This window comes from Rhinoraja longicauda, chromosome 31 (assembly GCF_053455715.1).
Source record: "Rhinoraja longicauda isolate Sanriku21f chromosome 31, sRhiLon1.1, whole genome shotgun sequence".
NCBI lineage: Eukaryota > Metazoa > Chordata > Chondrichthyes > Rajiformes > Arhynchobatidae > Rhinoraja > Rhinoraja longicauda.
Window position 1 is genome coordinate 29,241,692 of NC_135983.1, and position 12,735 is coordinate 29,254,426.

The 12,735-nt window shown below is 45.9% G+C and overlaps 1 protein-coding gene across 2 annotated transcripts in view; it reads left to right on the forward strand.

Annotated features, from left to right (window-relative positions):
* The first annotated feature begins 6,572 nt into the window (after window positions 1-6,572).
* Window positions 6,573-12,735, forward strand: part of LOC144608419 (uncharacterized) — a 108,107-nt gene continuing 101,944 nt past the window's right edge. For both annotated transcript variants that reach the window (XM_078426163.1, XM_078426166.1), the window contains exons 1-3: window positions 6,573-6,646; window positions 11,757-11,822; window positions 12,334-12,474. In XM_078426163.1, coding sequence (XP_078282289.1) covers window positions 12,382-12,474 — 93 coding nt within the window. In that variant the 5' untranslated portion in view covers window positions 6,573-6,646; window positions 11,757-11,822; window positions 12,334-12,381. The remainder of the gene's footprint in view (window positions 6,647-11,756; window positions 11,823-12,333; window positions 12,475-12,735) is intronic.

Here is a 12,735-nt window from a genome sequence, read left to right on the forward strand (position 1 = left end):
ACCAGCATCTGCAGTTCCTTCCTGCACTTTGGATGATGGTGGTAGGCAAATTCCTGAGTCTTGTCCTCTGTCTACCCAGCCATCTCTTGCTGCAACAGAGTGCTTGTTCCTGCTGTCTGATGTTGTGGCCAACATTCCCTACCCTTTGGAGATGACTGAGTGTAATCCGTGCCTGATTGCTGGGACTTGTAGGGTCAGGGTGAATTCTCCACAAGACTTCTCGGCTGCCAGAGTCCAAGATTCAAAAAGGTCACGTTTAATATTAGATGTGCTCCCCACATTTCTGTTGGGACTATAATGTAGTGAGACATGAAATGAGACAGTCCACAATTAGTAATGACAGAATGATCTTGAAAAAGATTTAAGTGAGAGAATGATCAGGTATTTTGCAGGAACAATTACTCCCCAGAGCACTGAAGATCTTCTTTAGTGCATTATGAGTGAAATCTCAGGAATTTATGACCTTTTGAGAAACTAGTTGGAGACACCCTGACGGCATGAAACTGTCTGGCAGTCTCTGTTTCTCCCCTGAAACATCTATAGCGATGCTCATTGGTGGAACTACTTGCGTCTTTTTTCAGTAAGTTCTTTGATTATTTGCCCTGACTGCAGTGACAATTGTACTTGTGTAAAGGAACGGTGACCTTTGGTAAATTAAGGTGTGGTAAGAAAGAATTTAATTACGCACTATCAGAATAAACATATTATTATTACAGATGCCACTCAATTGTCAAACAGGGGAATACTAGATGATAGCATCAGACATACTTGGAGGTGTTAGTGGCAGCAAACAAGAAGACCCTGCCTCTAGGAGAGCTATCCAATTCCCTACTAGTTCCATGTTGCTCTACAAATACTCTCCCTGAAACGTTCATTTATTTGGCTTCCACTATCCTTTCAGGCAGCACATTCCTGATCACACCTCAATACTTAACTGTCTGCTCTTTGATTTGCCAAATCACAAGTCAAACTCCTCTATCTGTGATGTTGGACAATGGGATGTCATTAGAGTTAAAGAGTGATGCAACACGGACAGGTCCTTTGGCTCACCAGGTCTGCACGACCATCAGCAACCCATTCAGTTTTGTTTAGTTTACCTCCTGACCCATCTGTGCAAGAGTCTGTGGTTCTACGATAACTTCTGCAGCCATTTCTGAATCCACAGAACCAGGTTCAAATCATTCTCAATGCCAAAGGATTGCCCATGATGAAGATTTAACAAGCATACACATTGCTTATAGGGGGATTGCACGGTAGTCATACGGTCAAAGGTGTGATGCACGGTGTCGCTCAAGCCTTCTGGAGTACAAGGCAGCTTCCGGCATACACTCGTAACACCCGCAACACGTCAGTCCCACTGAGTTACTCCAGCATTTTGTCTACCTTCGATTTAAAGTAGCATCTGCACTTCTTTCCCACACATTTTGTCCATTCCACTGCAAAATCTCCTCAAGATACATCTACTTTGCGACATTCTCCTGCTCTCTCCGACGAGAGTTCAGCAGCATCCTCTCTCACTGCTCCCCCTCTGTGATTCCGCTGTATCATTTGGTCAGGCCAAACCCTTGGCCTTCCTTTTCTCCTTAACTTCATCCAGTTTGGCTACACTCCCTGCCTCCATTGTCTTCCAATTCCAGCATTTAAGTGAGCTGATTTAAATGCCTCCACCACCAATATCCATAGCCTTAAAGGCTTTGCAGGAATATCTTTTGAGATGTAACCAGAGCCACTGCAATTGCTCTCCTGTGTCCCAAAGCAGGAAAAAGGGACTGTAAAATACAAGTAAGCTCTTTTTCATTAAGCCCTAAGGAAAGACACAAAGTGCTGGAGTAACTCAGCAGTTCAGGCAGCAACCCAGGAGAGCATGGACAGGTAATGTACTGAGCCTGGACCCTTCTTCAGATCAGTCTAAAGAAGGGTTCCAACCCGAAACTTCGCCTATCCACATTCTTCAGGGATGCTACCTGACCTGCTGAATTATTCTGGCAGACATGTCTTTCTCTGGTATAAACCAGCATCTGCAGTTCCTTGTTATTACAAGCCCCAAGGAGCAGTGATTTGTGAGTTCTGCAGCTGGTATCTGGCTTATCATCTGTCATCAAAAGAGCATCTTAAACAAATGTCATCTTCACCATAGAAAGAGGTCCCAAAGAACACTACGACACATGGCACAAACTAACACAAGGACAAATTAGTCCATCCAATCAATGAGTAAGGGTAGGGAGAATGTAGGAAAGAAGTTGCTGGGGGTTATGGAGAAAATACCAGAGCTCAGAGCCAGAGCTCGGAGCCAGAGCTCGGAGCCAGAGCTCGGAGCCAGAGCTCGGAGCCAGAGCTCGGAGCCAGAGCTCGGAGCCAGAGCTCGGAGCCAGAGCAGAGAGAACCATATTCCGTAAGTCATTTCCAGAAGGGTGGAAACAAAATAGAAAAATGGAATAAAAAAGGTCTGCTTCACAAGGAGAGAAATATTGAGGAATATATCCTGACTATTTTCAGCTATGAGATGAATTATTTACTTTGATACGAAGAATTAAGACAAAAACAGATTTATTTAGCAAAATGTTAACATTCTGCCCAATCTCACTGTAAAGAGTTACAAGAGTGCTGATGCATAAAACATAGAAAATTAAAATGCTGTATGTCAAATGGTGTGTTGGTCTTTATTTCCAAAGGAAAAAGAAGAAAAACAGAATTTGAAACAAAAAATAAAGAATAGTGAGAACACTCAGCAGTCAAGTAGCATTTCATAGAATCATAGAGGAATCTAGCACCAACAGGCCCTTTGGCCCATCATGTCCTGCCGATCATCAACAACCTAGCTATGTTAATCTCATCTACAGTACTTTATTTATTGTCTTTTATGCCTCTCTGACAATGACCCTCCATGGGGTCGGCTCTGCAGGAGTCTCTCCCATTTTCATTAGTTATTGCTACCTTTAATTGCAGAAACTTGTCTTCTAGAAGAATGAGGAAGTGTTGTGGATGATACTGGGGCGGTGAGATTGACATGGTTCAACAGGCAGTGTTTGCATGTTGTGGTATGTAGAGTGAGGTTTGCAGCTGTACTATGTTTATTGTGATGAAGTTAAGCAGCCTAATAGGATTAAGCACTGTAATTATGTGGTGCCATTCATAAAGAGTTTTGGTTGTGTTGCAAGTTCAGTGGTTTTGGCTTCAGAGTCTCTGGCAGAATTCTGGCAAAAAACTGCGCCAATTCAACGGGACCGGAGATCCTGGCAGCCATAGTAAGTGCTTGCCTCTAGTACACCGCTTGTCCTCCAGAAGGCATTGCATGGTAACAGACGGGTTAGGGATTGTGACCTCGCCTGCCATGCAAGGGCCCTGATTCACCTGCTGTTTGCTCTGTACAGAGATATACTCTCCCACAGTATAAGAAAATAACTGCAGATGCTGGTACAAATCGATTTATTCACAAAATGCTGGAGTAACTCAGCAGGTCAGGCAGCATCTCGGGAGAGAAGGAATGGGTGACGTTTCGGGTCGAGACCCTTCTTCAGACTGAAGAAGGGTCTCGACCCGAAACGTCACCCATTCCTTCTCTCCCGAGATGCTGCCTGACCTGCTGAGTTACTCCAGCATTTTGTGAATATACTCTCGCACATTTCCCCGGTGAGGGACGAATAAAGGAATATATTATTATTATACATCCTGCTTACGATACTTTGTCATGTATCATTTATGCTTTCCAAATACTATTTAGGTTCTATTGCAAAGCACCCAAAGCCCCGATTGATTGAGATCCAACGTTTCAAATGGTAGTTCTCACAGTGTCTAGGGACTTCTCCCAAAGAACTACAACAAACGTAGCAGACTGGGCCATTTACACTGATCGACCGTGCTGGCATTATCCATTCTGGCCTCCCCTTCCTTGATATTATCACAACCTGTAAACTCAACTCGTTCAATGTTCAGGGAGATTGGTCCATCTTCTGGACATTATCTCTATCTTCTTACATGTGTAGGAAAATAACTGCAGATGCTGGTTCAAATTGAAGGTATACACAAAATGCTGGAGTAACAACAGCAGGTCAGGCAGCATCTCTGGAGAGAAGGAATGGGTGAGCAGAAGGGTCTCGACCCGAAACGTCACCCATTCCTTCTCTCCAGAGATGCTGCCTGACCAGCTGAGTTACTCCAGCATTTTGTGTCTACCTTGTATCTTCTTACAAGTTATTACTGAAAGAATTGTGTGGAGAAATTGGACAAATGTTGGGGCGACATGCAGTGTGTGTGTGCTTTCTGATCACTCTCTTTGATCACACACATGCAGTGTGTGTGTGCTTTCTGATCACTCTCTTTGATTACACACATACAGTGTGTGTGTGCTTTCTGATCACTCTCTTTGATCACACACATACAGTGTGTGTGTGCTTTCTGATCACTCTCTTTGATCACCACACATCTGACTCAGAATTAAAATTGTCAGTTGGCATTTTGCTATCTGAAATGAATCTGCTCATTTCATTAAGAAACACTCCACCTCCACCAATCTCTACATTAAACCACCATGCCAGGTTATGTAAATGGCTTTGATGTATCTCTTTGAGGTCAATGAATCATATGATTGCACGACAAATCAAACTTTCTTTTGAAGAAGCCTTTCTCTCGGCTGTTTTGCGGCAGATTTCACTGCCAGGTTGTTGCACAAGCCTTAAGCATGCAAAGAGAGAGGAAATCAACTCAAATACATAGCTAGGAGGAAATTCAAAAAAGGCATAAAAATACAGAAGCATCTCTGTACTTCCCTGATCAAGCTGACATGAGACTTTGTCTAAAATCCACACAGATTACGTCACATTTAACTACAGTAACCTTTTGTTATAACAGATTTCACTGAGAGCAGACGGACCCAAGGATGGCTGTCACAGCTACCCCGGCTCACACCACCTCCCTGGCCATTTGCAGCCCCGGCTGTCCCCATGCCTCCCCTGGCTCGCGCCACCACCACACCGGACTCCACTGCCATGACCGCCGGCACACACAGCTTCTCCTCCCCCACCCAAGCCGTGCCTGCCACCGCCACCACCGACCCTTACCTGCAGGCAGTGACCATCAACTCCGCCAATCCTCACCTCTCACCCGGCCACCAGCAGCCCTGGCCGACAACTCACCTGGATTCCAGGCCCAGTTCCAGACTGAGAGTCTGAAGAAGGGTTTCGACACGAAACGTCACCTATCCATATTCTCCAGAAATGCTGCCTGACTCGCTGAGTTAGTCCAGCACTTTGTCTCCTTTTGTGTATTAACCAGCAACTACAGTTCTTTGTTAATAATACAATGATAATACCTTACTTGGTTATGGCGGACAATCAGAAATAATGGAGCATTTCCCCCATATAGTCCGTTACAACGAGCATTTACTGTACTCTCTTTGGTTTCACTGGTTGTGATCAAGCAAAGCATTAGATGATCAATAACAGAGAGAAAACAGGAACTGTGATGTGATGAGAATATTTTCCAGAGTGATTTTTATTCCTCCACCTGTGGCTGTGGTGGTGGATATCTATCGTCATTCTCTGTTTGCGTTTGGGAAAATGGGGTTGAGTCATTTTCTGGTACTGCAGTCCTGGTGAACGTACTTCCACAATACGGTTAGCTGGAGAATTCCAGAATTTACACCCAGCCACTCAGATGGAATATGAAGGATATATTTCACAGTCAGGATGATGGCCTGTCTTGGAGGGGAAGCTGCAGATAGTGGCCATCCCACGTCCTCACCATTGTTGGAGGTTATGGGTTTGAGACATGCTCCTCAGGAAATGTTGGCATGGCATGAAATGTCCTCTGTACCGGGTGCACACTGAAGCTATGGAGACTGGTGGAATCGATAGGAATGGTCGATAATATGTTACTCAGTGGGCTGTGGTGCCTTGGACTCCATCAAGCATAATTTAGTTTAGAGATAGAATAGAGATAGAGATAGAATAACATTATGGGGGACCCCTACCACCCCAGCTGCTACGGTCAGGCAAACGCCTCCGCTGTCACGCTGTGAAAACAGAGAGGATGAGACGGAGTTTCTTCCCACAAGCCATCAGGACTGTTAACTCTCATATCACCAGGGACTAATTTAATTTACTGTATTAATTTATTTTTTGTGTTCTATTCTGTTTTGTAGTTTTAGCACAAACCGCAGGCGTTGCCACTTTAATTTCACTGCACATCTTGTATGTGACAAATAAAGTTGACTTGACTTGAATATGGAACAGGCCTTTTCTAGCCCACCAGGTCCATGCTGGCTGACCAGCGATCACCCGTAAATGGGGAGAAGGCAGACACGGGTTACTGACTGTGAATGATCAGCCATGATCACAATGAATGGCGGTGCGTACAGGTTCGAAGGGCCGAGTGGCCTCCTGCTGCACCTATTGTCTGTTTCTATGTTTTAACTGGTTCCACCCTGCACACAAAGGGGGCGCGCCCCCGTTCCCGCCGCCAGAGGGCGCTCGCTGTGCGCGCCCCCGTTCCCGCCGCCGCCAGAGGGCGCTCGCTGTGCGCGCACCCGTTCCCGCCGGTGACGCGGCGGCGTTTGTGCGCGTGCACATTGTCGCGGCGGTTGCCGTGGCGACGGGGGCGGCGCCGCCAGGTGAGAGGCCGCAGGTGGAGGGAGTGAGCGCAGCCTCAGGTGAGGCCGGGCCCGGGCCCGGGGCAGGGGCAGCACTTCCCCTCGGCCAGGCCTGGACATTACCCACCTAAATCAGTGCTGGAGTAGCAGCGGGACAGGCATGCTGAGGGGGGGGGGCATGGCAGGGGAGGGGAGGGGAGGGGAGGGGCGGGACAGGCATGCTGTGGGGGGGGGGGATGGCAGGGGAGGGGCGGGCAGGGGAGGGGAGGGGAGGGGAGGGGAGGGACAGGGGCGGGGCATGGCAGGGGAGGGGAGGGACAGGGGCGGGGCATGGCAGGGGAGGGGAGGGCAGGGGAGGGGAGGGGCGGGGCAGGCATGCTGTGGGGGGGGGGGGGGGGGGGGAGGGATGGGATGGGATGGGATGGGCGGCCCTTGTCCATACTGAGGGCGGGGCATGGCAGGGGCGGGCAGGGCAGGGCAGGGGAGGGCAGGGGGCGGGACAGGGGCGGGGCATGGCAGGGGAGGGGAGGGACAGGGGCGGGGCATGGCAGGGGAGGGGAGGGCAGGGGAGGGCAAGGGGCGGGACAGGGGCGGGGCAGGGGAGGCCAGGGGAGGGCCAGGGGCGGGGCGGGGCATGGGCGGGGTAGCCAGGGGAGGGGAGGGGAGGGGAGGGGAGTCTAAAGGTGGGGAAGGGCAAGGTGTGAAAACGACTGAAGTTCAAAGACAACGTCCATCAAGGAATGTCACGGTTGGCTGAGGGGAAGGTGACAACAAGTAGTACAATCAGTAACATCAATATGTGAAGAAGTAACATCAGTAACATCAATATCAGTCTGAAGAAGGGTCTCGACCCGAAACATCACCCATTCCTTCTCTCCCGAGATGCTGCCTGACCTGCTGAGTTACTCCAGCATTTTGTGAATAAATCGATTTGTACCAGCATCTGCAGTTATTTTCTTATACATCAATATGTGAAACTGGGGTGTGTAGGAAGGAACTGCAGGTGCTGGTTTGTGAAGATAGACACAAAGTGCTGGAGTAACTCAGCGGGTCAGGTAGCATCCGTTTGTAGTGATGATCGTAGTATGGTAACGTGTCGATAGAAGGGACTACACTCATTCAATCCAGAAAAAGACATTATCATAGAATAGACAATAGGTGCAGGAGTAGGCATTCAGCCCTTCGAGCCAGCACCGCTCATTCACATGCGATCATGGCTGATCACTCTCAATCAGTACCCGTTCCTGCCTTCTCCCCATACCCCTCACTCACGCTATCCTTAAGAGCTCTATCCAGCTCTCTCTTGAAAGCATCCAACGAACTGGCCTCCACTGCCTTCTGAGGCAGAGAATTCCACACCTTCACCACTCTCTGACTGAAAAAGTTCTTCCTCATCTCCGTTCTAAATGGCCTACCCCTTATTCTTAAACTGTGGCCCCTTGTTCTGGACTCCCCCAACATTGGGAACATGTTATCTGCCTCTAATGTGTCCAATCCCCTAATTATCTTATATGTTTCAATAAGATCCCCCCTCATCCTTCTAAATTCCAGTGTATACAAGCCCAATCGCTCCAGCCTTTCAACATACGACAATCCCGACATTCCGGGAATTAACCTAGTGAACCTACGCTGCACGCCCTCCATAGCAAGAATATCCTTCCTCAAATTTGGAGACCAAAACTGCACACAGTACTCCAGGTGCGGTCTCACCAGGGCCCGGTACAACTGTAGAAGGACCTCTTTGCTCCTATACTCAACTCCTCTTGTTACGAAGGCCAACATTCCATTGGCTTTCTTCACTGCCTGCTGTACCTGCATGCTTCCTTTCATTGACTGATGCACTAGGACACCCAGATCTCGTTGAACTCCCCCTCCTCCTAACTTGACACCATTCAGATAATAATCTGCCTTTCTATTCTTACTTCCAAAGTGAATAACCTCACACTTATCTACATTAAACTGCATCTGCCATGTATCCGCCCACTCACACAACCTGTCCAAGTCACCCTGCAGCCTTATTGCATCTTCCTCACAATTCACACTACCCCCCAACTTAGTATCATCTGCAAATTTGCTAATGGTACTTTTAATCCCTTCGTCTAAGTCATTAATGTATAATGCTGCATGTCCCACTAAAGTTAGAGAAGTCAATATTCATACCGCTGGGGTGTGAGCTGCCAAGCGAAATATGAGGTGCTGTTCCTCCAATTTGTGTTTGGCCTCACTCTGGCAGTAGAGGGGAGGTGCAGGACAGAAATGTCAGTGTGGGAATGGGAGGGGGAGATAAAGTGTTTAGTGTAAAGGAGATCACGTAGGCCTGGGCGGACTGAGCAGAGTGATTTTTGACCAATGATTTGTCAGGCATTCTTGATGCCATTGGTGAAAATAGACCTGGACTTGCATGAGTGAGTGGGCCGAGTGGCCGATTGCAATGCTGATTTTCACTTTGGTACACGTGACAATAAACTAAACTGAACTGAACTGATTTGTGCAGTCTGATATAAGCCAACTGTCATAGCAGGCTCTGGGATGGCTCATACTCTGCAGCAGTGTATGATTGAATTTCATCTGTAAGTTGAGGAAATGTGTGACAAGAAATTGGATATTTTAGTGTGGCTTTTCTTCAGTTAGGAACAGGAGAATTCCCCCTTTGACCTCCCTCTGCAGATAGTAACCTCCAGGCAGTCCATGTACCTGTAGCAACCTTCATCTCCTTTTTTTATTTAGATTCTATCTTTGCTTTAAAATATTCAATGACTGTTTGCACTCCATTTCAAACACTCAGCACTTTCTGAGAGAAAAATATTGTCTCATCTCAATCTTAAATGGGTGACCTTTTACTTTTAAGCAGTGACCCCTGGTTGTTAATTCTCCCATAATAGGAAACATGTTCTCCACATTCACTCTGTGAAGATCCTTCAAGATTGGTTTGTGATTCAATTAAGTCACCCCTCAAAGCTCCAGCAGATCCAAGCCTAGTCTGTCCTCATAAGACATGCATCCCCCAGCCTGCCATTCACTGTGCAGGTCCTGCCCTAGTTTTACTTCCTAAAATGCAACATCGACCTTGGACTTCTCTGTACTAAACTCTATTAACCATTAACCTCAGCCCACGTGCCCAAGCCATCAAGAACCTGTTGTAATTTTTGACAACCGTCTTTGCTATCTACAGTACAGTCTGAAGAAGGGTCTCGACCCGAAACGTCACCCATTCCTTCTCTCCCGAGATGTTGCCTCACCCGCTGAGTTACTCCAGCATTTTATGTCTACCACCCACTTTAGTGTAATCTGCAAACTTATCATGCTTTGTACGTTCTCATCCAAATCATCAATATTTTATTTTATATTTTGTGGAAAGAATAAATCTGAACTATTTTTAATCTTATATTATAAGAAAATAACTGCAGATGCTGGTACAAATCGATTTATTCACAAAATGCTGGAGTAACTCAGCAGGTTAGGCAGCATCTCGGGAGAGAAGGAATGGGTGACGTTTCGGGTCGAGACCCTTCTTCAGACTGAAGAATATTTTTAATCTTGTTGGGTAACTTGGCTGGAGGTATTCAACTGTTAAGACCAATATTGTTTGCTTCGCATTGCAGTCAGTGCTTTTTAATATAATGCGTAGTAGGTTCCCTGATGCTGTCTGTGGCAGCGGGAACTTGGGAAGAGCTGAAGACAATTATCTCTGGCATTTTTTATTGAATACATGGATATGCACTCAAGTTCCAAATAACTAAAGAAGGTGATGTTCTTTCTTTTCCTAAATGTAACAAAAAATGCCTGAAAAATTCAGCAGGTCGAGAGTATCTGTGGAGCGAAACAGGCAATGTTTTAGGGTGATGACCTTTCATAAGAACTGGGAAAAGCTAGAAATGAAACAAGTTGCAGAGAAAAAGAGAGGTGGAGAGAGTAACATAGATGATAAGGTAGAAATCAGGAGAATAGTTGGTGCTGGCATGGAGGATGAAAGCAAATGAAATCTAAAACACCAGAAAGCAAGAGGGAGACAAAAATGAATGTTAAAAGTTGGAAGTTCAAAACTGGAATGGCTGAAATGGTGGTCTGAAAATATGAAATGTTGTTCTTTGACCTTATCCCGCCTAGACTACTGCAACTCCCTATACACTGGGATCAGCCAATCATCCCTGTCCCGCCTGCAATTGGTCCAAAATGCCGTAGCGGGACTCCTGACGGGTACCCGTAAAAGGGACCACATCACCCCGATTCTGGCCTCTCTCCACTGGCTCCCAGTACAGTACAGAATCAACTTCAAGCTCCTCCTATTCACATACAAAGCCCTAAACAGGCTTGCCCCCCACCCCCCCTCCCATATCAAAAATCTTCTAACCCACCACTCTATCTCCAGGTCGGCCGACTTGGGGCTACTGACTATCCCGCGGTCTAGGCTTAAGCTCAGGGGTGACCGCGCTTTTGCGGTTGCAGCTCCTAGACTGTGGAACAGCATCCCTCTCCCCATCAGAACTGCCCCCTCCATCGACTCCTTTAAGTCCAGGCTCAAAACCTACTTCTACTTCCTAGCATTTGAGGCCCTCTGAGGGGGCGCTGTGAACTGTTTATGTATGTGCTGTTATGTTTGTGTGCCATTGTATGTTCGTTCTTAGTACCTGAACTGATGTACAGCATTTTGGTCAACGTGGGTTGTTTTTAAATGTGCTATACAAATAAAATTGACTTGACTTGACTTGACTTGACTTATGTTATTCTTCATTGAGGAAGCCCAACTAAAGGGAGGTTAGGCTGAGGTGATAATGAATGTGGAAATGTGAATTAATGAGAATTAAAGTTATTTCTGCTTGGTGGTTCACTATGATTCTCAAATGAATGCAGTAAGTTATCGAGTTTTGTGTTTGATCCAGTGATTATAGATTTACTAAGTTCAGTCCATGTTTTGCTGCTTCAGTCCTGTCCACATTTCTTCCTGAGACTCGAGTTTGATTGTAATGTACCTGTGTTGTGAAAGCCCCCTGGAAGGCAACCTCTCCCCTGTAGAACACCGAGAAACAATGGGATACATGGCTTTCTATCCATGGAGGAACGTGATGGTCTTAAATACTTGATTCTATTACCTGTTCTTGAAACTAGGTAAAACTTTCTTAACCTCTTTTACTTTATTTACTTTTACATTTTAAATAACCTTTCTTACCAGGACTTGAATTTTAACCAGATGAAATTAACTGGAAAAGAAAAACAGATCTTGGAAGTGACCATCCCTGTAAGTGAATCAATGCGCAAATTAAAACCTTTCAATAAATAGTTTTTTTTGGTCATATTTCTCTCTCTCTTTCTCTCTACCTTTCTCTTTCTCTCTCTTTCTCCCTATTTCCAGCCCTGCTCATGTTAAGGCATTTTTTTATTTTGCCGATGCTGAATAATTCCTGTATTCTGTCCTTGAATACTATTCCTTAATAATATTAATTTTACATTAAAATAGAAAGTGCAGGAGTTACTGAGTCGAGCTGAAGTGTGTAATAATACCCGCCTAGCAAGTGGAATAACATGCTGTCTGGACAGTATTACAGTGAGACTGTATACAGCCTGACTTAAAAAGTACTTGAGATATGGTATAGTAACTACCCTGGACAGGTTTCACATCTCTTGTACAGTGGCAAACTCATCTCTCCCTGTGTACTATTAAGCATACCGTCTTTGTTCTCTTGAAGTTCAGGGTGAATGCTAGTGATGCTGAGGACATAAGTTTAAAATCTGACCTGTATTCTGTTCAGAATTCTGTGAATCACACGTATATTGATCCGACAGATGTGTGAGTGAAGATGATCGCAAATGCTGACCAGAGCAGTGTGCCTAATGACCCCCCCTGCAGTCTAGAGTCACTTTCAACAGACATGGCTGCAGACTCTCAAAAGGTATATATTCATATATTATTCCTTAAATAACATGGCTGAACAACATTTTTCCTTAGCGTCATGTGTTTGATAAAATCAGGCATGGACGTTAAAAGGGATAATTAGTTGAGATAATAAGCATAAAGAGCCTTGGTAAAGAGTGTGTGGTTACACTCTTGTGTCCGGCATGATTGACCTGGTATTTGAGCCATAAAGTCACCCAATTTCATGCTACAATCAGTTGGTGAGTCTAGCTGATGCATTTTAGCATCACAGAAGTAG